Raw genomic sequence first — 24625 nt, 5'->3', positions numbered from 1 at the left:
ATTGCGCAGATGCTTAAACATGCACTACTTTCCTTTCACAATGCATGTGAACTGCTCTAAAATCACTATACGAGCCCATGAACCCCACGCATGCACAGAACAGCTCGTCACCTGTTTAACCTGAAGCGCACAGACATGTTTATCTGTCTTTGATCACAGTCTTTTGCAGTTTTATAATCACATTTGACCATATTGTCATTTTGGTGTTATTTTTATTAATTGTGCAGTACTGACTGAAGGATTGTGACATTACAGGTTTCCCACATGTCCTGAAAAACCTGGAATTTTGCAATGCTGTTTTCTAGTGATGAAAAATTTGCTAAATACCTAAATGTCCTGGAAAATAATTATTTGTCCTTGAAATTATTTTAGTATAATTAAACAGTTTGACTGTTGCTAGCAAGGTTTTTGTTACATGTACAAAAACATAACAATCGGGACTCTGAATAGGAGTGAAATACACAATGCCGGCGGCTGCGGATTGTGAAGCAACATTAATGGTTAAGGGCGCTTACACCCTCGTGATTGATTACAGCAGCAGTCAATCTTGTGCTTTGCAATCACGGTCCAACCAAGGCAGATCACTTGATTGGTTATTGGCTACAGCAGTGCGTGCACAGTGAGAAGCGGCACTCGTGGAACTTCTCATTCATAAACAAACTGGTACATGTACCGGCCGAATGATTGAGAAAGGCATGTTGTTCGTTTACTTCATCATAGGCAAGTGAGTCTACCTTGTTCATCATGGAGAGAAAATGGCGGAAGAGCAAATTAATGTGTAAAAGTGACTGATGTTTATACATTTTGTGGGGCTTTCACATGACTCGCTTCAGCGCTGCTGAATACATTGAAGTCTATGAAGTGACACGTCAGCACAACCTCACCTCCAAATTCACACCAGTTTTTTAATGTACAATTAATCAAATAAAACATATGACCTAGTGTGATATTTAAACAAAAGTTCTCTGATTTAATTGAATAAATAATCTGCAAGTGATGCGTGCTTAAATTAATGTGTAGAGCTGTCTGCTCATACACCTCATCATGTTCATCACGCTCACACTTTTGTGTGAGATGACAGAGACAGTGCGCAGTGCATACAGACTATATATTTGTTCAATTAAATCACATGTTTACTGCGATTAATAATCACACTGGGCCATGGAGCAAACTGCTTATCTGGAGATGAGAAACTACCATTTAAAAAAAACAACACAAAACGCCAAAATAATAGGATGGACGCATGTGATTTTGCTTAAATATCACACTTGTTGGGCGCATAAAATGTTCTGTAAAATTGTGCATTAAAGAGTGTTACACTATTACTGTATTGATGCGCTCTTTATGAAATTTTAGCCCCTTAAAACTATTGCAATATTTCCAATTTTGCTTAATTTAATATCGTCTGCAAAATCATTGCGATTATATTGCCAATATTAAATATATCACCCAGCCCTACTGTTTGTTACTTGTGATAATTATTTTGCCACCTTGTGTTTAATTGACAGACAGACAGCCTCAGATAGGCCCATTCAGAGGTTGTCAGAAACACGTGACCACACTTTATTTGTAGTGATAACGTTCAAATGTTTTAGAACTACAGCAAAGGGGACTCTGAAGTGAGACTTATGGACTAATTATTAAATGTGTTAAGAGCACATGTACAGTATGTACATACATAAGACTTCACAGAACTATGCAAAACCCCAATGACTACAGGAGATGCATGATACAACCAGGAGTGCAAACTATCTCACCTGACTCCCAGATGACCTCAGATGGATTGTAATAACAGGTGTAAACGGGGCCATACAGGGCTAAAAGTTACATACTTTTGATTCAATGAGTGAAATTATTGTGCAGTAAGTCATCACTCTGCAGTACTATATAAAACGCAATAAATACAAAATAAGTACTAAACTAAGAAAATGACTAAAAAAGATGATACACTTTATATATAAATACTAGTGCAGACAGTCCATTTAAAATATTTTATTGCAGATTTTAAAAGTGCTATAAATTTGACTATAAAGTTGAAGTCTTAAGTTTACATACACTTAGGTTGAAGTCATTAAAACTAATTTTTTATTAGCATTTAATATTAGCAAACTATAGTTTTTGCAAGTCGTTTAAGACATCTACTTAGTAGAGTAATTATTCCAACAATTGTTTACAGACAGATTGTTTCAATTTTAATTTACTATATCACAAATCCAGTGTCTTTAAGCAGCTTGGAAATTTCCCGAAAATTATGTCAAGCCTTTAGACAATTAACCAATTAGCTTCTGATAGGAGGTGTACTGAATTGGAGGTGTACCTGTGGATGTATTTTAAGGTCTCTCTTCAAACTTAGTACCTCTTCGCTTGACATGTGAAAATCAAAAGAACTCAGCCAAGACTTCAGAAAAAACTTGTGGACCTCCACAAGTCTGGTTTATTCTTGGGAGAACTTTTCAAATGCCTGAATTTACCACATTCATCTGTGCAACATTAGTATGCAAGTATAAACACCATGCAGCCATCATACCGCTTAGGAAGGAGACACATTCTGCCTACTAGAGATGAACATAGTTTGGTGCGAAAATTACAAATCAATCCCAGAACAACAGCCAAAGAACCTTGTGAAGATGCTGGAGGAAACCGGTAGAAAAGTTTCTTTATCCACTGTAAAATCGACATAACCATTGTTTATCAAGGAAGAAGCCACTGCTCCAAAACCACCATTAAAAAAACAGACTACTGTTTGCAAGTGCACATGGGACAAAGATCTTACTTTTTGGAGAAATTTCCTCTGGTCTGATGAAACAAAAATGTAACTTATTAGAGGAAAAAGGGTGATGCTTGCAAGCTGAAGAACACCATCCCAACCGTGAAGCATAGGGTGGCAGCATCACAAAATAGATGGCATCATGAGGAAGGAAAATTATGTAGATATATTGAAGCAAAATCTGAAGACATGAGCCAGGAAATTAAAGCTCTGTTGCAAATGGACAATGACCCCAAGCATATCTCCAAAGTTGTGGCAAAATGGCTTAAGGACAACAAAGTCAAGGTATTGGAGTGGCAATCACGAAGCCCTGACCTCAATCCGATGGGCAAAACTGAAAAAGCATGTGCGAGGAGACCTAAAAACTTGACTCTGTTACATAAGTTCTGTCTGGATGAATGGGCCAAAATTCCAGCAACTTTTTGTGAGAAGCTTGTGTAAGGAAACCCAAAACGTTTGACCCCCAAGTTAAACCATTTAAAGGCAATGCTACCAAATACTAACCAAGTGTATGTAAACTTCTGACCCACTGGACATGTGTTGAAAGAAATAAAAGCTGAAATATATAATTGTCTCTACTATTATTCTGACATTTCACATTCTTAAAATGAAGTAGTGATCCTAACTGACCTAAGACGAGCAATGTTTTCTACGATAAAATGTATGTAAAAAAGTTTAAATGTAGTTGTATGTAAAATTCTGATGCACTGTATGCACTTCTTTTCCTGTCAAAATACATTTAGTTCCCTCTTAGGAAAAGAAAACGATATGGAACAACAAAGTTTATAAACTTTTTCCAAACAAAGCCTTCCACAGTGTAAAGATAGAAATGCACTGAAATAACACCAATTTAAGTGATATTAAACATTTCCCTAAGTGGAAGGATGACCTATTAAAATAACTAGTCTCCGTAGGTTGCATATTCATTGCAGTGCACATTAAATCTCTTAAACTCTCATCCTCCGCAATATTAAATGGTCAGCATGCTGTTACAGCAATCGTGAAGCCCCATCAACATGATTCAAGTCAGGGTGTCAACAAAAAACACTGAAGAGAATGCCGAGATCGGAATGGCATACTTATCCATATTACTCTTTACTATTCTTACATCTTATATTGTAGAAATAGCAAGAGTAGTATGGTGGTACGTCTTTTAAAACGTGGCCAACAACTTGTTCGGCTTTTAGCTCTGGCACTGCCCACGTAATGATACTTTATCCAAATTGTCCGGTCATTTAAACTTTGAGCGGCATGTCATGAGGTCCCTCATCAGTGCCTTGTATCATGTGGTTTGCTTTGAGGTGATCGCTAAAGGGATCATTCACCCAAAAATGAAAATTCTCGTATCATTTACTCACCCTCATGGCTTCCCAGGTGTGTATGACTTCTTTCTTCAGCAGAACACAAACAAAGATTTTTAGAAGAATATCTTAACTCAGAAGGTCCATACAATATAAGTGAGTGGTGATCAGAACTTTTGTAGCTCCAAAATCGCATTAAGGAAACCGAGAAGTAATCATAATACTACAGTTTTTAAATCTATAACTTCAGAAGTGATATAATAGGTATGGGTGAGAAACATCCATATTTAAGTACTTTTTACTCTAAATCTCCACTTTCACTTTTAGATGTGAAAGTAAAACTAAACCGGCACTATTCACTTGCATTGTATGGACCTTCAGAGCCGAGATATTTAAAAAAATCTTAATTTGTGTTCAGCAGAAGAAAGAAAGTGATTCACATATGGGATGGCATGAGGGTGAGTAAATTATGAGAGAATTTTCATTTTTGGGTGAACTATCCCTTTAAGATTTGACATGCCTCTCTAGTAATTCAATTTCGACTTTATTTTTGTTACAAGTCCCACTTGGGTTTGTTTTATAAGAGGTCCTTTCTCCAGCATTTGGTCATTGAGAAACATACACAGAATCCTTTTTCTTTTAAACATTTAAAATTAATTGCAAGCGTTAACATTAATAAATACATGAATTGCGCATTATCTGTGTATTAAGTGTAAATAATTCTTGTCCATTTCAGGCAAAAGAAGAGAAAGTTAAAACTGCTGTACCATCAACACCAACAATATCAGCCTCCGCATCCCTCTCACTAGTGACAGTTACCATGGCAACAGCAGATACAGTGGCGACAGCCCATGCCACTTCAGCAGCTACAAGCATCTCCACACGCTTGCCTGCTCAACTACAGGCGTTCTATGAAGAGGAGGAAGATGATGACATGGCAGAGCTTCATCCAACCTTTACTGGCCCTATAGTCAAGTAAGACTTACAACAGCTACATCACCTTCATTTGTCACAATTGCTTCCAATAATTTTCCACAAATCCACAAATGTAATATCTTGTGACTTATTTAATCAACAGAATTCACAAAACAACTGAAGTTTAGCCCACTATACTCAATAAAAAACACATTCTCTAAACCTCTTTTATTCAGACAATCATTTGCAATATAGGCTTTTATGAAGCAACATAAAATAATGTGTTGAAATAATGTCTGTCAGACTTGTTGAAAATTACGTAAGCAGTGAGGGACTCAAAAACACTCGTTTCAGCAAATTTGACTGAATCCTGACAATATAAGTTTACATTTATCAGTTGTTATGTACTTTTTGTATGTAAATGTGGTCTTCCTCTTCATGTAAATTAGATTTGATCTGGATTAAGTTCGTAATAGTTTGTAATGCTCCACTTATGATAATGATGTTAGAATTTATCACAGAAATCACAGGCAAAACTAGATGTGTGAACTCAGAAGACACATAATAAAAAATTAATAAAAAAATGTTATTACTGTGCTGAGCCTTGACTCTGTATGCTGTAGGTCAAAGCTCAACATGAGCCTGCCATTATAGTAACTCTGTTGTGTATCTCGCGCCCCGCAGACGTAATATTTAACAGGCTCACCTGAGGAAGTAAAGGTAGACATTGCATGAAAAGTAGTTGTTTACTCATGACAGAACTTAATGTCCAGAATCTTTTTTCATGGTACAGTATGTGGCAAGCGACAAGCTTTGCTTGTAATCTGAGCAGAGTGTAGCACAAGCACTACAAAGCCCACAACTGCAGTTTAACCGAAGAGAGTAAAAACATGGATCTTTGAATGACGCAATTGACTGTAAATATTGTATTGCAGGTAAGTGATATAGTAAAACAAAAAACACACTATCTGCCAAAAGTTTGGAATAATGTACAGATTTTGCTCTTATGGAAAGAAATTGGGACTTTTATTAACCAAAGTGGGATTCAACTGATCACAATGTATAGTCAGGACATTAATAACATGAAAAAATACTATTACAATTTGAAACATTATTCAGACTACTTCCACGAGTTCTCATCAAAAAAAATCCTTGACGTGCAGCAATGACAGCTTTGCAGATCCTTGCCATTTTAGCTGTCAGTTTGTCCAGATATTCAGGTGACATTTCACCCCACACTTCCTGTAGCACTTGCCATAGATGTAGCTGTCTTGTCGGCCACTTCTCACACGCCTTACAGCCTACCTGATCCCACAAAAGCTCAATGGGGTTAAGATCCACAACACTCTTTTCCAATTATTTGTTGTTTTATGTCTGTTTCTTTGCCCACTCTAAACATTTATTTTAGTTTTTCTGTTTCAAAAGTGGCTTTTTCTTTGATATTTGATATTCTTCCCATAATGCCTGCGCCCCTGAGTCTTCTCTTTAATGTTGTACATGAAACTGCTGTTGAGCGGGTAGAATTCAATGAAGCTGTCAGCTGAGGACATGTGAGGCATCTATTCCTCAATTTAAAGACTCTGATGTACTTCTCTTGTTTCGTTGTACATTCAACACCTCTTTCTGTCCTTGTTAGAGCCAGTTGTCCTTTGTATTTGAAGACTGTAGTGTACCATTGTATGAAATCTTCAGTTTTTTGGCAATTTCAAGCATTGTATAGCCAATGATTGACTGAGTTTCTAGAGAAAGCTGTTTCTTTTTTGCAATTGTTGACCTAAAATCGAACTTAAGACATCCCAGTCTATTACATACTGTGGCAACTCAAAAACAAACACAAAGACAATGTTAAGCTTCATTTAACAAACCAAATAGCTTTCAACTGTGTTTGATATAATGGCAAGTGATTTTCTTGTACCAAATTAGCAATTTAGCATGATTACTCAAGGCTAAGGTGTTCGAATCCAGGGCATGCTGAGTGACTCCAGCCAGGTCTCCTAAGCAACCAAATTGGCCCGGTTGCTAGGGAGGATAGAGTCACATGGGGTAACTTCCTCGTGGTCGCTATAATATGGCTTTCCCTCTCAGCGGGGCGCGTGGTGAGTTTTGTGTGGATGCTGCGGCAAATAGCGTGAAGCCTCCACACGCGCTATGTCTCTGCAGTAACGCACTCAACGAGCCACGTGATGCGCGGATTGACGGTCTGATACGCGGAGGCAACTGAGATTCTTCCTCCGCCACCCGGGTTGAGGTGAGTCACTACGCCACCACGAGGAGTGTATTGGGAACTGGGCATTCCACATTGGGGAGAAAAAGAAACAGGATAAAAAAAATAGATATGGTGTTGAAGTTGATGGCTGCTAGGAAATGGGTTCTGTCTAGATTTGATCAAAAATTACTTTTTTCAAATAGTGATGGTGCTGTTTTTTTTATATCAGTAATGTCCTGACATTACTTTGTGATCAGATGAATGCCCCTTTTGTGAATTAAAGTACCAATTTCCTTCCGAAACAGCAAAATCTGTACATTATTCCAAACTTTTGGCCGCTAGTGTAAGTCGGTGGCTTTTAATCCTGCATGAAATAAGTTTAACCACAAATATAACTCATCCTCAATAAACGTGATTGGTTGGCAGACATTGTTTCTGTAAAGGTAAAATATTTTATTTCCATGGCCCGTTTTCCATATTAACGTTCAACGTGATCAACTCATTTCAGTTTATAACAAGTTAATGGAAAAAGTAGATCTTGCATTTAAAAAAGTTGGAGTAGCAATTGTCTGACAGCTGCAGTTATTTACATTTTTATATTATAGATCTGCTTTGGGTGTGTGTTGGCTTTGCACAATAATTTTGTTGTCCTTCTCATTCAAATGTAGAGTACAGTCAAAACTCAGACATATGCATTTTAGGCAAACGTTACTTCACATCAACAACATTGGGCAATCAGAGTTAAGGATTCATCAGTTTACTTGATTAATTGTCAGGATAATAGGCAGATTACTACAGAAATAATAGATGGGGACAGCCCTAGCCATATGGGATTTAAATACATATTTAAATAAATAAGTGCATTTGTGGACATGACAGCCCATTCTCTCTGAGAGCTGTTTGACCATTTTCTACACCGCTAAAAGATAAAAAGATGACCAGTCAGTCTCAGTTTAGGGAGTGACACGTGCGGTCATGTCATGTGAGTTTCCGGTGTGCAGCGTGGAAATCAGGTGAAGGTGGACGCAGAGCAGACCGAGACTGAACTGGTGGCCAGAAAAAATAACGCAAACACATATCACAGCTTGCCGATATATCTATATTTCATCCTTAATTAAAGTTCATATAACACGGGAGCATGCCATGTAAATAAACACAAACTCCAAAACTGTCATTCTCTGTGCGGTCAGAGCTGCTTCAACCAGTCGCGGAAGAGACCCAATCTGAGCGGGAGTCGAGACCTGGAGAGATTTAAAGTTCTGCCAGGTGATGCGCACTCTAAAACGGAGACGCTCGTCTCTCACCCCCGCTGTCTGCAGCTCGCAACATCATCATCATGAGATTATGTGAAAAATAACACAAAAATGACAACGACAATAAAATGTGTGTGTGTGTATAAGTCTAAAATAAAGATATCACAATTAACTCTTTTTGTAAAAGGTCAATTGTAAAGTCTTAAAATCCAAAAGACTTAAACTGGTTATAAGTGAACTGCATTGGATCAGAGCATGATGACATTAGAGAGGGTTAATTTAATTATTGCCTATGCGCATTAAACCTCATAAACCCGTTCAAAGTTTAGTGATGACCAGGTATGTACCAATAATTTGGCTTCCGTGTCCTGACATTGTATTAACCTTAACTGTAACATTTACTTTGGAAATAATTTAATTCTCTGTGATACGACACAGCATTTTGATTATTATTTTTGTAAATGCTCTGCTCACTGATGTCATACAATGGATGGTGAACTATTTTTTTTTTTTAATCCAAGCAGTATTAAAAATGATGCTGCCTTAGCATACAGCACTTATTAGCATTGACTTCAGCAGTCTCTGCATTCAAGACCGAAGCTCCTGGATTATGGAGTCCAAAAGATTTTGAAAGCACTGTACATAAACCTTGTGAAACAACATCCAACAATAACCAGCTCATTTAAGTTGTTTTTTTGTTTTGTTTTTTGTAGGTTGATGGTTTATCCCCCACCGCCTGCTAAAGGTGGAATCTCTGTAACCAATGAAGATCTGCACTGTCTGAACGATGGAGAATTCCTCAACGATGTCATCATTGACTTCTATTTAAAGTCAGCGACATGACTTCAATCAGTATTGAGTGTATTACACATGAGCATGTGAAAGTATGTGACTTTGCCATTAATTGTATTTGTTAACTTTGTGTGATATCTACTAGATATCTGTTTCTGGAGAAGTTAAAGGAGGAAGATGCAATACGCAGTCATGTGTTCAGTTCGTTTTTCTATAAGAGACTGAACCAGAGAGAGCGCAGAAATGCAGCCGACACAACCAACTTACCGTAAGCTCACCACACTCACACATTCTTCTGACACTAGGTGGCGCTATAATAACAATGTAAATAAAATGTTCACGTATAATTTCAGAACACCAGAGCTGTATGGGAGGTATTATTCCTGTGATTCCCTGGGTTGTTCTGAATCTTTTGGTCACCCCCAATTAAAATGAGCCATTTTGAATTTTCGTGGGAAAAAAAAGAACTCCTCATTTCTGTTTGTCCAAGTCAACAAAATTTGGCCATGTATCATTGATAGAACGTCTTGACAAAAATGTTTCAAAATAATTTTTATTTTGTCATTGTTTTTCAGTGATGAGCTAATGAAATTTGCTGTTGTGGCCAACAATGGCAAATTAACCTTTATGTTCTCAACATCTAAACTTAACAAAACTTGGCACACATAGCCGTTAGGACATTCTTACGACACAAAATCAACTCTGTCAACAACAATAGTAGAATTAGTTCTTTCAAACTTTGACCATTTTGGTCAAGTTGTCCTCAGATGTGCTTGGACCAGATGACTGCCATTTGTGGCTATATTTGAGCTCATGTACCATGCTGTTTCTGTGAGTTGTTTGGTACTCAAGTGGGCAAGTTAATTTATTTTAGACATGACTTTGTGTTTCAGAATACAGAAGAGGAAACACAATAGAGTGAAGACATGGACACGTCACGTGGATCTCTTCCAGAAAGACTTCATCTTTGTGCCCATCAATGAGTCGTGAGACACTGTTTCTTTATCTCAATTTAACTATATAGAGAACACAAATTTAAAATGGGTATTAAATGTAAAAAGGGCCCGAAATTTAATAACTTTCAGTGCTAAATGTAATGACTTTTCTAGGACAGGGAAGTATCATTAAAGTAGTCTATTTGATTTGTTGCTTTATTACAAGTCAAACAATAGCTTTGCATGAGGTACAGACCTAAATTAAAAAGTTATACAATAGTATCGGTGAATAAGAGAATAAAAATGTTAAGCAGACATTTTTTTTTTCCACTAGAAAATATTCTGACATGTAAACCTATGGTTGATCTGCGCAGTGCAGTGTAGCACAGTCATATGGTGAACTGGTGTTTCATGTGGTTACCACATAATAAAAATATTAAGGAAACAAATGTTTATAGAAAAAGGAATGCTCTCTTTTTTTTTTAACAGCCAGGAATGTTCTTTGCAATAACTTAACACCGGGCTTTATGGTTTACATGAGCCCTCATGTGGACTAAGGAAACGATAACAATTAAAAATCTACTTGCTTTAAAATTCAAATATTGGTCATTTTTAAAAATTAGAATTATTTTTTTTTTAGCGAAGTTGATAGTACTAATTAAAAGTTACCAGAACATTGCTGTGCAACAAAAATATCAATTAGCTATGATTGCTGTGCAGTGATACAAATTGTAGCTGGGTGAAGAGGTCATAGCTGTGCTTTATCATAAATAAAACATGGCCATTGACCAATCCGCTTCCAGAATCATATCAGTTTTATACACATATGTAGGCAGTGTTATTTCCAATAAAGATATCACAGAAAGTGCTAAATTATGGCGCATTGCCTAATTCTCAGAAATCTGGTGTCCCAACCAGATTTCAGCGATCAAAAATGTGTCTGTCCCGGGAGACAACAGGGAACATTGGCCTGGGCCCTGTTATAAGGGAACCACAAATGGGCCCCTTGAATTTTAAGGGGGTAGTTCACCCAAAAATGAAAATTCTCTCATGATTTACTCACCCTCATGCCATGCAAGATGTGTATGACTTTCTTCTGCAGAACACAAATTAAGATTTATAAAAGAATATCTCCACTTTGGAGGTCCATACAATGTAAATGAATGGTGACCAAGACTCCTTTTTGTACCAAAAGGAAATAAAGGCAGCGTAAAAGTAATCCCATGGTTCAATCCATGTATTCTGAAGTGATATTATTTGTGTGAGTGAGAAATAAATCCAAAGTCCTTTTTTAATATAAATCTATACTTTCACTTCCACATTTGGCCACCTACTGGTTGGGGCTGGAGATTTATATTAATGAAAGGACTTAAATATTGATCTGTTTCTCACCCACACCTATTATATTGCTTCTGAAGACATGGATTAAACCACTGACATGTGGATTACATGTATACTGCTTTAAGGAGACTTTTGGACTTTCTCAGTTCTGGTCACCATTTACTTGCATTGTGAAGACCTTCAGAGCTCAAATATCTTTTTTTTCATCTTTGTGTTCAGCAGAGAAAGTAAGTCACACACATCTAGGATGACATAAGTTGTGAGTAAAGATGAGAGTTTTCATTTTTGGGTGAACTATTCCTTTAATGACAGTGTCAACGCGGCACAATCACAGCCATTTGAAACAGATTTGATGTATGATGCACTGTTATGAGAAGCTGGATTGTGGACCAATGAGAGTTGTGTGGGTGGGGCTGTGCAGAAAAAGAAACCAAGTGGTATGTCCTGTCGCTTGTTGCATGTGGTGCTGGTTAAGACAAAAAAAAATCTGATTAACATGAGAGATGACTTATCACTCTATAGCTTCTGGTTACGACATAACAGAGTATAGCCGATTGCTTGTTGAGTACCTTAACAATGTATTGTAATCTAATATACTACAGTACCTAGTACTGTATATAGCTAGTAAAATAAAGCATAAAATACTATTAAAAGCTTGACTTCAGTGACTCGAGCCTTTTATCCACTTTAATTTTAGGATCAACTCTCAACTAACTGCCACATTACTGTTTTTAAAATGTAATTTTTAAATGGACTCTGAATTGCTGACCTGTGTGTGTGGGTGTGTGTGTGTTTCTGTGTCTGTGTCAGTGCTCATTGGTATCTGGCAATAATCTGTTTTCCGGGTCTTGAGGGGGTTCATATGGAGCCGAACCCGCTGTATCAGCCGGCGACTCAAACCCAGAGCCCTGCGGTCTCCTCCTGCCCGCCTGCAGACACCAGTTTAGAGGAACTGCACACCACTGTCCCAACATGCACTCATACAGCATCTGACCTCCAGTTCACAGGTGAGCCCCATGATTAAGGAATAACTGAGGATGGGCCGAATTATTGACAATTATTACGGTTTCTGGAATACTCAATTCTGATTATTTTGTTGTGTAGTCTCATGTGGTCCTGTGTTGGTCCTTTGTTGTTTTTATGTAGCACCATGGTCCTGGAGGAACGTTGTCTCATTTTGCTGTGTACTGTACTAACTGTATATGGTTGAAACGACAATAAAAACGACTTGACTTGATTGGTCAATCGCTGCATTCAACGCTTAAATATTTCTGAATGACTGTTGTACTTGGCAACACTATTTGTCTGACCACTCATTTGGGAAACTGGACTCCTACCTATAAGTGCTACTTTCATGTCTGTCTTATCACTCTGCTGCCTCTATCTTTTTTCATAGATACTTAAGTTAGAAAGGGAATAGTCTCCGCTTTGCGTCAGGGTTTTTTCAGAGTTTATTTTGCGATAGTGCATAGCACATAATCAATGGAAAAATGGCTTACTTTTAGTTGATGCTGCATATTAAGCAGTGGCAAGAGAGATCATTTTTATATAATATACACTTATATTATGACATATATGGTGTCAAAAACAAAAAACATCCAGTGAGTGGCAGTTCTGCGGATGGAAATGCCTTGTTGATGAGAGAAGTCAGCTGAGAATGGACAGACTGGTTTGAACTGACAAAGTCTACTATTCTGAAATGCGGGTTGGCGCTGTTCTGGGGACATGAGGGGGACCCTCATTTTTCAAATCTAAAACATAATTTTTCATGTCGTTCATACGTTTTTAAAGCCTTTAAAGGAAATCATATCCCTACTTTTTGTAACTGCGTATCTGCTGGGATTTTCATGCAGAACAATCTCTAGAATTTACTCCGAATGGTGTCAGAAACAAAAAATATCCAGTGAGCTAAATATGTACAAAATTACATCTTAACGTGTATTAAGCACACGTGCACCTTAAAAAATATGGCAATTTATATGACAATTAATTGTGAATTTATATGACAATTAATTGCCTTAAAACAGACAATTAATCAGCATAATCGCAATCATTTGTTTGACAATTAATCGTCAGCCACATTTCATAATTGTAACTGCACTAGTCAAGTCAGTAACCTTATAAAAGCGGTTTTATTCTTCATGGAGAGGGTCTCCATGTTAGGATCACATGACCAGCCAAATACAACTTTCTTAATCTCAGTAACCGCCTTGTTATTGGACAAGCATGGAGTAAATTAATCATGACTAACTCAGAATAGTGCATTTCTTCTGTACATCAGTAACTGAAAACGTTGAATGATGCTGCATCCAGGCCACTAAGTGTCAGTGTCCAAGACGACATGAATAAAAAATTACTGAGTGCACTAACCTGAAATTGCTTCATAATATGGGTCAACCAATTGGAATCAAGCATTCAACAGTGTTGAGGTAGAAGTGATTATAGGCTCGAGTTGTCATGTGTTACTGCTTGATTTTCCTCTGTTTTGTATTTTAGATGGTTTACAGAGAATAATGAAGTCTTACGGAGGAAACGACTCGAGTCAAAACTCGGATGACCAAAGCTCATGCCCGGTAATTCCCTCCAGTTTAGACAATTTCTCTGCAGTGTTTGCATTAGCTAATATTAATTCCCTGTACATTCAGCTAGTGAAGGAAAAAGTGCTATTTTGCTGTACACTCAAGGCATTTGGAAATATGGTTCCTGATCCTGTTTTGTCTTTTGAAATAAAGATTTTCCTGCACATGAATGAGTAATTACAACAGCACAAAGAGCATGCAAAGAGCATTTTTTTCTTTACTGTACAGATTCTTATTAAGGGGACTTTATAAGTATACTTTTACTCTAATGAGAACAAAACTTTACTTTTCAGTAATAACAATTTTGGGTACATGTGCTTATTTGTTATCAAAATATGTTGTTATAATGAAAACAATTAATGTTGCTAAATGTATTCATATTTTTGTAATGAAATATGACCTGAACATGTCCATGATTGGTTTCAGGAGATTCACTCATTCATATTTTGTCATAACTCTATCTCTCACACGCAACGTGGTGATGTTCTGTGTTTACAGGATGAGTGTAGTGAAGACAGTACTTTGGTCGATGACTGTGCAAACTTTGACCAATCTGAGTGGACATCCAAACTCACCATCTGCAAACAGTGAGAGAAATATCACTCACACCCCCAAATCCTGAGTTACATTCATTGTTTGATTGGTCTTTGCTGATTCTGAATTGCAGTGTTGTTACATGAGCTGTAAGGCTGGGAATCAGCAGGGTCCTGTCAAAGATATTATATCAAAATCTGGATCATGAAATGATAAAGATTGCAATTGGGGACTGTCATATTTATGAGATTTGGCTGAAGATTAATTGCCAAACAAATAGCTGCAATTATGATGATTAATTGTTTGATTAATTAATCTTGTTTTAGGGCTTTCATTATATATATTAATAGTCATAAATTGTTATACATATGTTATACATTTGGTTATCGTCAGTCTTGGTCCATTTTAAATTCACAGTTATTTTTGTAACCCAGCCAACCTGACTAGCTATTATATGCAATAGTAAAACATTTCTGTTCTAAATTCTTCACTCTCCGATTTAACTCTATAGATCTTATTTCACATGTAAGAAGAACTGTGAGATTCTGCATGTATTTGTAAATGTTTATTCAATTGATTATCTTCACCGAAATTGAGGATATGGGTGTTTCCACCTCTGTCACTGTGTGTCATTAACACTGCATTTATAAACCCTCAATGACCAAGAACATCTGCCGTTACATGAATGTTAATTCAAAGTGAAACTGGAGTGCTTTGTGTTAACTATCGAAATCGTCGCTTGCTTTATATTTTTGCGGGTGTTTGAGGCAAATCTCCGTAGATGGTCTGCTTTAAATCTTCACCTGCTCTTCAGGAGCTGCTCTCAGTGCGATTCGCGGTGCATGCCATTGAGATGTGTCGACTTCATTAGAGTGCTCACATAATGCAATAAAACCAGAAAAGGAAACCTGAAAACGAGCTGTTCATGCAGGGATTTTCCTACATGGAAAACTTTTTGGTGGCTGCCCAAGTGAAAATCAGTGCCACAGACACAACTTCAGTGCTATTCATCTCAGTTTCTGTGCTTCATACCTGCTAAATATGCTTCTTATCTCGTCTTTCACATGAGTTTTGCACCCTTTCTGGAGCACTTGCATGAGTCCACCAGGCTTCCCGATATTTGTGCTCCAGTGACAGAGAAACGCAGAGGCTTCTCTCTGTATCGCGACATAGACCACAAAACTTGCGTGACCAATTTGAATTCTACTGTGGAGTTTATGTTACTTCAAAGTGCTATGGAAGAAGTTACAAAAACAGCTAGACACCCCCGACATTCTAATCACCACTGACAAGGAAAACGGTAAAAAAAAGGTCTTTGAAGACAAATTATATAATGATATATTCTTGGCTCACTGAAAGTTAGCATTTTGCCAAATATAAATAATTGAGTGTTTGTGATTTTAATGCAGCAGTACGTTTTGCCTTCCAACACACTTGTTCTTAGTTGTGATCAATCTGCTTTTTTATTTATTCTCAAAAATATTCATGTTAAAATTAACAAAAAATTATGCTTTTTTGGAATATTGATACAGCATTGTGAGGATAAAAATCATGATACTTTGAACTATCCATAACCTCCCCCTCCCCCATCTAACTGCTAACTGCTCAATAGAATTTAAGTCACCAATAATAATAGAAATGTTATAATAATTTCAGTGTATATAAATAATAACTTAATGGACAATAGAACAAGAGAAAATGTTTAATAATGTTGTGGTGTATGTATATTCTTGGTCACTCATTGTTACATTATTAAAATCTTCAGGCCGTGCATTTTGATCATGGACTCTTTACGTGGGCCAACCAGATCAACTGTGGTGAAAACATTACGAGAGTAAGTAACTAATTCATCAGAGCATTGAAAATAAAAACTTTACTTGGATGTTTCATGTAAGGATCACGGATGTTAATTCATGTGCTAGTTAAAGGAATGGTATACAAAACATTTGCAATTCTGTCATAATTTACCCTTTATGTCATCTGAAACCCATATGCTGGTTTTTTCCATGCAACACCAATGTAGCATTTTTTAAGAATCTTTACACAGTTTTTGTCCAATCAGTAACTCATTGAGACGTCTGTTTAGCTCCATATAGAGCAAGAATGACCACAGAAGTGACATTACTGTAGTCCATAGAACAAATGTGCTATATCCAAGTTTTTTAAAGTCATATGATACTGTAGCTTTGTGTGAGGAACAGACCCATCAAATGTCATTCTTGTGTGTCTCATGACCAAAACAAATTGACATCAAGCTTGACTTGGCATGTCTCACCCGCCATATTGGATTTAGGGATGGGTGGTTATGGTCAACGAGTAGATGAGTGAGGTCAAGTAGTTTTATCTAGATTTTTTTCTTATATATTGTTGTAGTTTTTATATTTTTAGCTGTGCACACCCGGGTTCATTTGACGCCAAAGTTTGGTTGCTGGGAATGTTGGTTTCCATATTGGGTGCACGCCTGCAAACCTAGGGTTCTTGTGAACGCTAGTACAGCTGCTTATATGAGCGCATTAAATCACGGAAGTGAACCTTTATTGATGACGTATAATTTTTATTCACCCAAATAAATCTACTTCAAATAGCAGCTCACATTCACATCTCCTAGGACGCATCCGCTGGCCCGCGGCAGACAATCACTAACATTCTGCTCATTTTTGCACATTCAATGCATCCGTGTCAGACAGACAGAAATGGCACTGTGCATGAAAAGTTGTGATGGTAATTTGTGGTATGGATGGTAAATTTGATGGTAAAATGTAGGGCTGTGAATCGATTAAAATATTTAAATGATTAATCACAGTTTGCATTCAAACTAACTATATACAAATATTAAAATATATTTACTTTATCCTTTGTCTCAAATATCTTCCAAGAAATTGATGAGTCATCGTTTACTTTAATTAAATATGTACACGTTAAATTGTTCAGGTATTTATTTTTGGCAGATAGAAGTAATCGACATACATTTACAGGTATAGATCATTATGGGATGTGTATGTATACTTCTATCAAAGTCAGTGGATATGCAGGGTATAAATCAGTTTTCCACATTCAAGGTCATAAAAAGTGTAGGAAGAAGAGGAATGAGGCCTAAAGTGATTACTATTTTGATTATTAACTGCTTTTTGGGGGGTTATTATTTGGATTTTGGTTGAAGGGGAAAAAAAAAAAAGAAGAAAAACTGTGCCTGAGATTTCATTCAGTTCTGACTCTTGTAGCGTCTATATCTGGGTTGCTCTGTCTCAGTAAGGAAAAACTAAGAACATATTTAATGCATTGAATTTTAAAAACTATCAGTCAATCAATCTGTTATTGCTTTGCTTTCAACACCTTATTAACAGTATCTGCAAAATCCAATATTTGTCAACCTCTAATTTGTATTTATTAATATATTGGCATTGATGTATTGTTACACCATCCATCCATCTCCATCCATCTTCAACCACTTATCCGAAGTCAGGTCACAGGGGTAGCAACTCCAGCAGGAAGCCCCAGACTTCCAAAAAAATCATCCCAAGGCACATTAATATAATGATATATAAATAATCCTTCCATTAATTTTTTCAGTGAAAAACTGTATGTGGAAAACATGTCTTGAGTATTTAATATATGTAGATACCCTGTTTTGCTGATAAGCAGTGATACAAGTTCTAAGGCCTTGTTGATTGTGTGCTCAATACTGTTTAAGTAAAATAATCTGTTATTTATTTTTAGATTTTCAAGGTTCAAAATCGAATTATTTGGTAGCACTTTTCTTTTACAGTACTGTTTTATGCACTATATAATTACAACAACTACAGTAATTACTAGCCTAAACCTGAGCCTAACCTTAACCCATATTAAGTACATGTATTTATCTAATATTATTCAGTACATTCTTGAGTAAGTACACTGTAAGTGTACTGGACACCTACTGTAAAATAAAGTGCAACCTTTAATTTTATTTGTACTGGTCTTAGAAAAAGCTTTAGATCTTAAAAAGCCTTAAATTTGATTTCTAAAACTGTGCAGCAATCCTGTTCGGGGCACAGTGGCATATTTAGGATCAGTCTTTAATCAGTTTAAAATGTTAAGTTCTCAATATATATCAATATGTCTGCGATGCTCCCTCCTACACAGCACCACACTGCTCACGCAGCCAGTGTGCATATTTCTAACCTTTTATTATTTGTCCCAAAATAAATATTTGCAGCTTACATGCTGCTTTCATGTGTGGTGTGAAACATATGAAAGTACATTAATTGCAAATGTCTTTGAAAAATAAATGAATTGCATTAATATTGCTTGCATTTTGGGGGGAATTCAGTGTCATATGGTTCTTTATTTAAGTTGTGAATATTTTAATTGAAAACATGTCTCACAAACTTTAGGCTAATCAGTCATTTAATATTTCATAATGAATATTCCAATTATTCCAATATTCACCTTGAAATATTCAGTTCCAAAAAAAATCGGAATTTGTTTTTATTTCATCTTTATTATTCAACAGTTAAAATCTGGTCCATTATATTTTACAAATTCCCTTCTGAAATTTCAGTAGTTAAAATTTGGTTAAATTCCTCCTTACAAATCCTGGCATTGCAGTAGCGCACAGAGCAGGGTTGAACCAGCTGTGCGCAAGTTCTCACGTAAGTTAGGACGTAAAGTTCACACTAAGGGCTTAGAAACTACTAGTTAGTTTGTAACCAAGTCAGTGCTTAATTTGGTTGCACCACCTGTTCTTAACGCAAGACTTAACTAGTAGGTTGGTAGCTCTTCGTAAAGTAAACATAGTTACATAATATGACGTTTACATAAATTGATCCAATAAGCAGCCTATAAATTTGTACACAGAAGTAATAAAAAGCCATGCATTTCAGTTTTACCTTGTTACAGTTGATGTTCAATCATTTTTTGCTCACGTAAGCTGTAATAAATGATATCCCCATTAAAATACGATACGTAATAAAACAAGATTTAATTAAAGGTATTTTTACTCTATGTAAATAACAATATTTAATAATGATCTAAAACAAATAAGAGACAATACATACTTATACAACAGGCTGGAAAAATAGGCATTTATTCATTTTAATACCTTATATCGTATATGTTGAAACTTGACATGCACCCTTAGATCGGTCTCATGCTGAAGACGTTTTTTACATAATATTTTCTCCCGTAAATGAGTGTAAATGCTAACACCGTCATATATATGTCGAAAGGATTGAAGCCTGTCAACCAAAACATGAGCTCATTGATGTCATAAAATATTAGTCTGCTTTTTATTCAAACCGTGACACCTGGTCGGAGACTTCCGTAAAAATTTAGTTTATACTTATGGTTATATCCTAAAGTTTAATGGTGCATCTCTCAAATATTTAGTAGTGCATAAATTGTGACTTGGTGCCCAATTACACCAAACTAGGCTAAGTTGTAATGTACGTATAGCTGGTGCAACCGGCCCCAGATGCACAATAAAACTGCACCCACTTCCTTTCAAATGCTTCAAATTTAGTAGTTGAAAAAGGACACAATTCAGCTATCATCGATTAGCAACTTCTATACAAAAGTACAACCATCAGCAGAGAGTAACATTTCAGCTTGTCACACCTGCTACTGATTAGAGTGCAAAAACAAGAGAGAAAAGGGCCAGTTGCAGTCGGGGGAGGAGTTGAAAAGAGAGCAGTCAAAACCGGATGCTTTGTGGTTTCCATCGTGTGCAACTTGCTTTATTTTTACTGAACCTACACCAACGTCAGACTAAAGTCGATTTCTAATAGACACACACTGTTTCAAGTCAGGCGCCTATCTGTCTGTGCAGCGCTGCATGAGGTTGAACACACCTAGAAACAAGGAAAAGCACACATGAACAAAAGACACTCCCACTCCAAAATACACAACAAAAACAAATGCAATTTTAAATGACATTTTTTATGAGACACGCAACAACCAATGACATTTAATGGTACTGAGATAGAGGGGAAGATTCACAGTGAGTAATGATATAAATTTGGATCTGTTTCTTACACAAAGCTACTGTATGACTTCAGAAGAATTGGAATAAAGCAAGTTGTAGTTGTATATACTAGGGATGCACAGGAAAGATTTGGTTGAAAATCCGGTTTCGGCAAAAAAAGGAAAAAAGAAGAAAATCTTATCTGAAAACATGAACAGAAACTTTTACTTAATCTGTTACTGTAAATAATTAAGAGGAAAAAAGTCATAAAGGTTTAGAACAACATTGGGTGAATTAATGATGACAGAACTGTCCTTTTAAGATGAGCCATTTCTCATTTGTGTATTGGTGCAGATAATTCTGTATGCGTGTTTGTAAGTGTTTCAGGCTATGGTGCAAGTATTTGTGTAAGTTAGTTGATTTGGGAGTGTTTGTAGGTATTTTATAGGAAGTGACAGTTTGATTTATTGATAAAAATCTGTCGAACAAAATTAAAGCTCAATGTTTTGTGCTAATTAGGCTCATAGCTCACCCTGGACATTATTCTGACGTTATACTATACGCTATTTTGAGTAGTGTTTGATGCTTACCTGTTGTAATAAACGTTCTTTACTCCCTAGTACCACCAACTCATGACAAATAACCAGACGTGAACCCTCGCAGTTAACCGAATATGAATAAATATTTATTTATTCATCATTTTTTTTTTTCATGCATATTGATCTTTTTTATTTTCAAAAAGAAAGGCAAAGTTTGTTGAAGTTAGCTTATTTTGATACTGTTCTTGGTAATGTTTGTGAATAAAACAAAATATGAATTTCTTGTACATGTCACACTTGTTGTTATAACTTTATAATTTATTTATTTTAATATTAATATTTATAACAGTTACTGATGCCCATCCTTTGCCTGTGGGCTGCAGGTTCGAAACCCCTGCATTAAGGCATGATTTTTTATAAACTATTCACATGTGACATTGAGACATTAAGCCATGACCTTCTGTAAAGCTACTTTGAAACTGTGTGTATTGTGAAAATAAATATACAAATAAAAATGATGTGTTTGTGCAGGTATCTGGAGGTGGAGTGGGAAGTAAAGAAAGGCTCTCAGAGGAGTTTTGGTAAAGACGTGATGAAGGGCTCGAGTCCTCGTGTGCCACAGCAGGATAACTTCAGTGACTGTGGAGTTTATGTGCTGCAGTATGTGGAGAGTTTCTTTCAGGTGAGGGGGCTGTGATGCTGGGCCTATTAACACCAGTTCCTTCACAACAACAACAACCACCACCATAGCGCGCACACATACCAGCTGATATCAATAGACCTTATTCACAGCAGCACTATTTTTTTATTTTCACGAGGCTGTGAGGGATAGACGTGCACAGTCGCTTCAATGGGCTATACTGCAGTTTAAATAGTTTTTGGATTGTTTCGCGAACAACATTTAAAAAAAATCTTTCCAACAAAAAAACTCCAGACAAAATGGGTTGTGGAAAATCAGATTGGATATACAGTAGGAGCTTTACACTGTGTGTGCCATTGAAGAGATGGTAAGTCTATCCCTCACAGCCTTGTTTTCATTACCATTAAAATCACAGATGGCGGGGGGGGACTGGGTAGCTCAGCAAGTAATGACGCTGATAATCGCAACTGTAGTCGCAAGTCCGAATCAAGGGTGTGCCGATTGACTTCAGTCAGGGTTCCTAAGCAACCAATTGTCCCGGTTTCTAGGGTTAGTAGAGTCACGTTGGGGTAACTATAATGTGGTTCTCGCTCTCGGTTGGGCACATGGTGAGTTGTGCATGGACACCGCAGGGAATAGCGTGAAGCCTCCACACGTGCTATGTCTCCACGGTAATGCTCTCAACAAGCCATGTGATAAGATGCATGGATTGATAGTCTCAGATGCGGAGGCAACTTAGATTCATCCTCAGCCACCCAAATTGAGGCAAGTCACTATGCCACCACAAGGACCTAGAGCGCATTGGGAATTGGGCATGCCAAATTGTGGAGAAAAACAAATTACAATTCAAAGATGGCGCTACTGTTAATAACCGATTACATGCACTTCAATTCTCTTTAAAAACCCCCACCCTCCAAAGATAACATTGAGACCGAAACCGAGCAGGAGAGCAGCATTGTGTTCCCATGGCTGTCAAATACAACAGTATCACAATAGCGCCCTCAACTGACAAACGTTATAAATCTGAAAATGGCATTAAGCCTCAATGATCCACTTCAGTTACATCACTATGAGAACTCACAATATGATTGTCAGGCAGAAAAAAGCATCAGAGACCTTGGCCCGTGTACACATTTTTGTTTACTGTTTAGTCTAAAGCCATCATGGAGACTGGTGAGATATCTCAGGACACTTTCATTAATATCTTTTAGGTAGACAGACATTTTTTTGCATTAAATCCATGAAAAAATCCCTTACAGCACCTTTTAAGGTGTTTCCATGTAATTGGAAATCAGCATAATGGGCGTTAACCGTGTCGATCGGTTTATTCTTACGCTTTTTGTCCTTACCCTGGTAAAAGAAAGCCATTAAATGCATTTACATGACCAAACACGTTGTCGGCTTATTAAGCATAATCATGTGAGAATGTGCATATAAACCTGTTCAGTTTCGTTCAGAAAGAGTTTGCAGCTTGTTTTGGGTATGTAGTCTGAAAAAACTATGTTTAAACTTTATTTCATTGTTGTGTAAGAAGTTATGCTTTTAATATTTTTGTTATAATTAATTTTACTTAATTTTGTTTTTTTCAGAATCCTCTTCCAAGCTTTCATTTGCCGATGAATTTGACAGACTGGTTTCCACAACAACGGATGAGAACAAAACGAGAGGAGATCAAAGAGCTCATTCTAAAGATTCAAACTCAGCAGGAGCTCAATGTGGAGAATGCTGAACAAACGGATGCCTGCCACAGTCCTTGTGAGGACACCTTAGAGTCAGCTGACCTCATCTCTCCAATCAGATCTTGAGCTCCACCCACGCAGCTGCACTTCATCACATGACTCATAGAAACACTACGAGCCAATAAGGGGCCTTGAGTGATTGTTCGCTGCTCCTACGTCATTTCTTATGAATGCGTTTCTGTTTCAAAGACATAAGTATAAAAAAATGTAGTTTTTTTTTTTAATTATTATTATTTGTATGAAATAAAATGTTTACATAAGACAGGCTTTTTTTTTTTTTTCTTTTTCTTTTTTTTTTTTACTTTTGACTCATTTATTTGCTACCTTTTGAGTATTAAGTAGTCACATATTACTTTTGCAACTTGCACCCATTACAACAGTGTTGATCTCTATGTTGTGTTCTCTTATGTACTAGGAGGGGTAAATGCACTGTACAATGTTCCGTTTGGAAGCAATTGACATTTTTTGTATATTCAGTATCCAAGCAAATTTGTGACCACAACTACATCAAATTCATTTTTCATTCAACTATTTGCCGTTTAAAAAGTGCACATTTGCCTTCCAATACAAGCATTTGAAGTGTCAAAAATAAGGCTTTGCTTTGTTTTTATGAATATGATATTTACATTATGTAATTGAGGTTATAATGTTTTCTCTAATCCAAGCCTAATATGCCAAGTCAACTATAAGTAAACCATTCAGAGATGGATGTCTCAAACTGTAAACACTGACTTGACCAATGATGCAAGTTTGGGGTGAGGCTGTCTGTTTGACAGTCTTTGAGAAACTGGTTTGAAAACAAAAAAATTTTCTGTTCTGTTTGGTGACACTAGTGGAATCTAAATTACATATAGGAGAACTTGCAAAGGATAAATGATGTGAGATTAATACATGCATTCAGATTCTAGTCATCTACAGATTCTAGATCCGATCTCAACAGTCTGACACAAGAAAAACCAGAAAAACTTTGATATATGGCAGCAGCTAAACAAACATACAGTGGCTAGAAAAATATGTGAATCCCTTGGAATAACCTGCATTTGTTTAAATTTCTTAAAATCAATGTTATTTATAATGAACAAACACAATCTTATTTAACTAACAACACACTTAATTATTGCATTGTTCTTGTACATATTGAAT

At 36.6% G+C, this 24625-nt stretch overlaps 1 protein-coding gene across 5 annotated transcripts in view; it reads left to right on the top strand.

The window, feature by feature from the left end:
- The window catches only part of senp6a (SUMO specific peptidase 6a), a 64308-nt gene extending 40234 nt beyond the window's left edge, over nucleotides 1-24074 (top strand). For all 5 annotated transcript variants that reach the window (XM_052098578.1, XM_052098577.1, XM_052098576.1 and 2 more), the window contains 10 exons: nucleotides 4805-5043; nucleotides 9156-9272; nucleotides 9380-9502; nucleotides 10128-10220; nucleotides 12321-12517; nucleotides 14007-14083; nucleotides 14588-14676; nucleotides 16389-16457; nucleotides 21635-21785; nucleotides 23333-24074. In XM_052098578.1, the coding sequence (XP_051954538.1) occupies nucleotides 4805-5043; nucleotides 9156-9272; nucleotides 9380-9502; nucleotides 10128-10220; nucleotides 12321-12517; nucleotides 14007-14083; nucleotides 14588-14676; nucleotides 16389-16457; nucleotides 21635-21785; nucleotides 23333-23548 (1371 nt within the window). In that variant the 3' untranslated portion in view covers nucleotides 23549-24074. The remainder of the gene's footprint in view (nucleotides 1-4804; nucleotides 5044-9155; nucleotides 9273-9379; nucleotides 9503-10127; nucleotides 10221-12320; nucleotides 12518-14006; nucleotides 14084-14587; nucleotides 14677-16388; nucleotides 16458-21634; nucleotides 21786-23332) is intronic.
- Nucleotides 24075-24625: the final 551 nt, after the last annotated feature.

This window comes from Xyrauchen texanus, chromosome 30 (assembly GCF_025860055.1).
Source record: "Xyrauchen texanus isolate HMW12.3.18 chromosome 30, RBS_HiC_50CHRs, whole genome shotgun sequence".
NCBI lineage: Eukaryota > Metazoa > Chordata > Actinopteri > Cypriniformes > Catostomidae > Xyrauchen > Xyrauchen texanus.
This window is presented reverse-complemented; position numbering and strand designations above follow the sequence as displayed.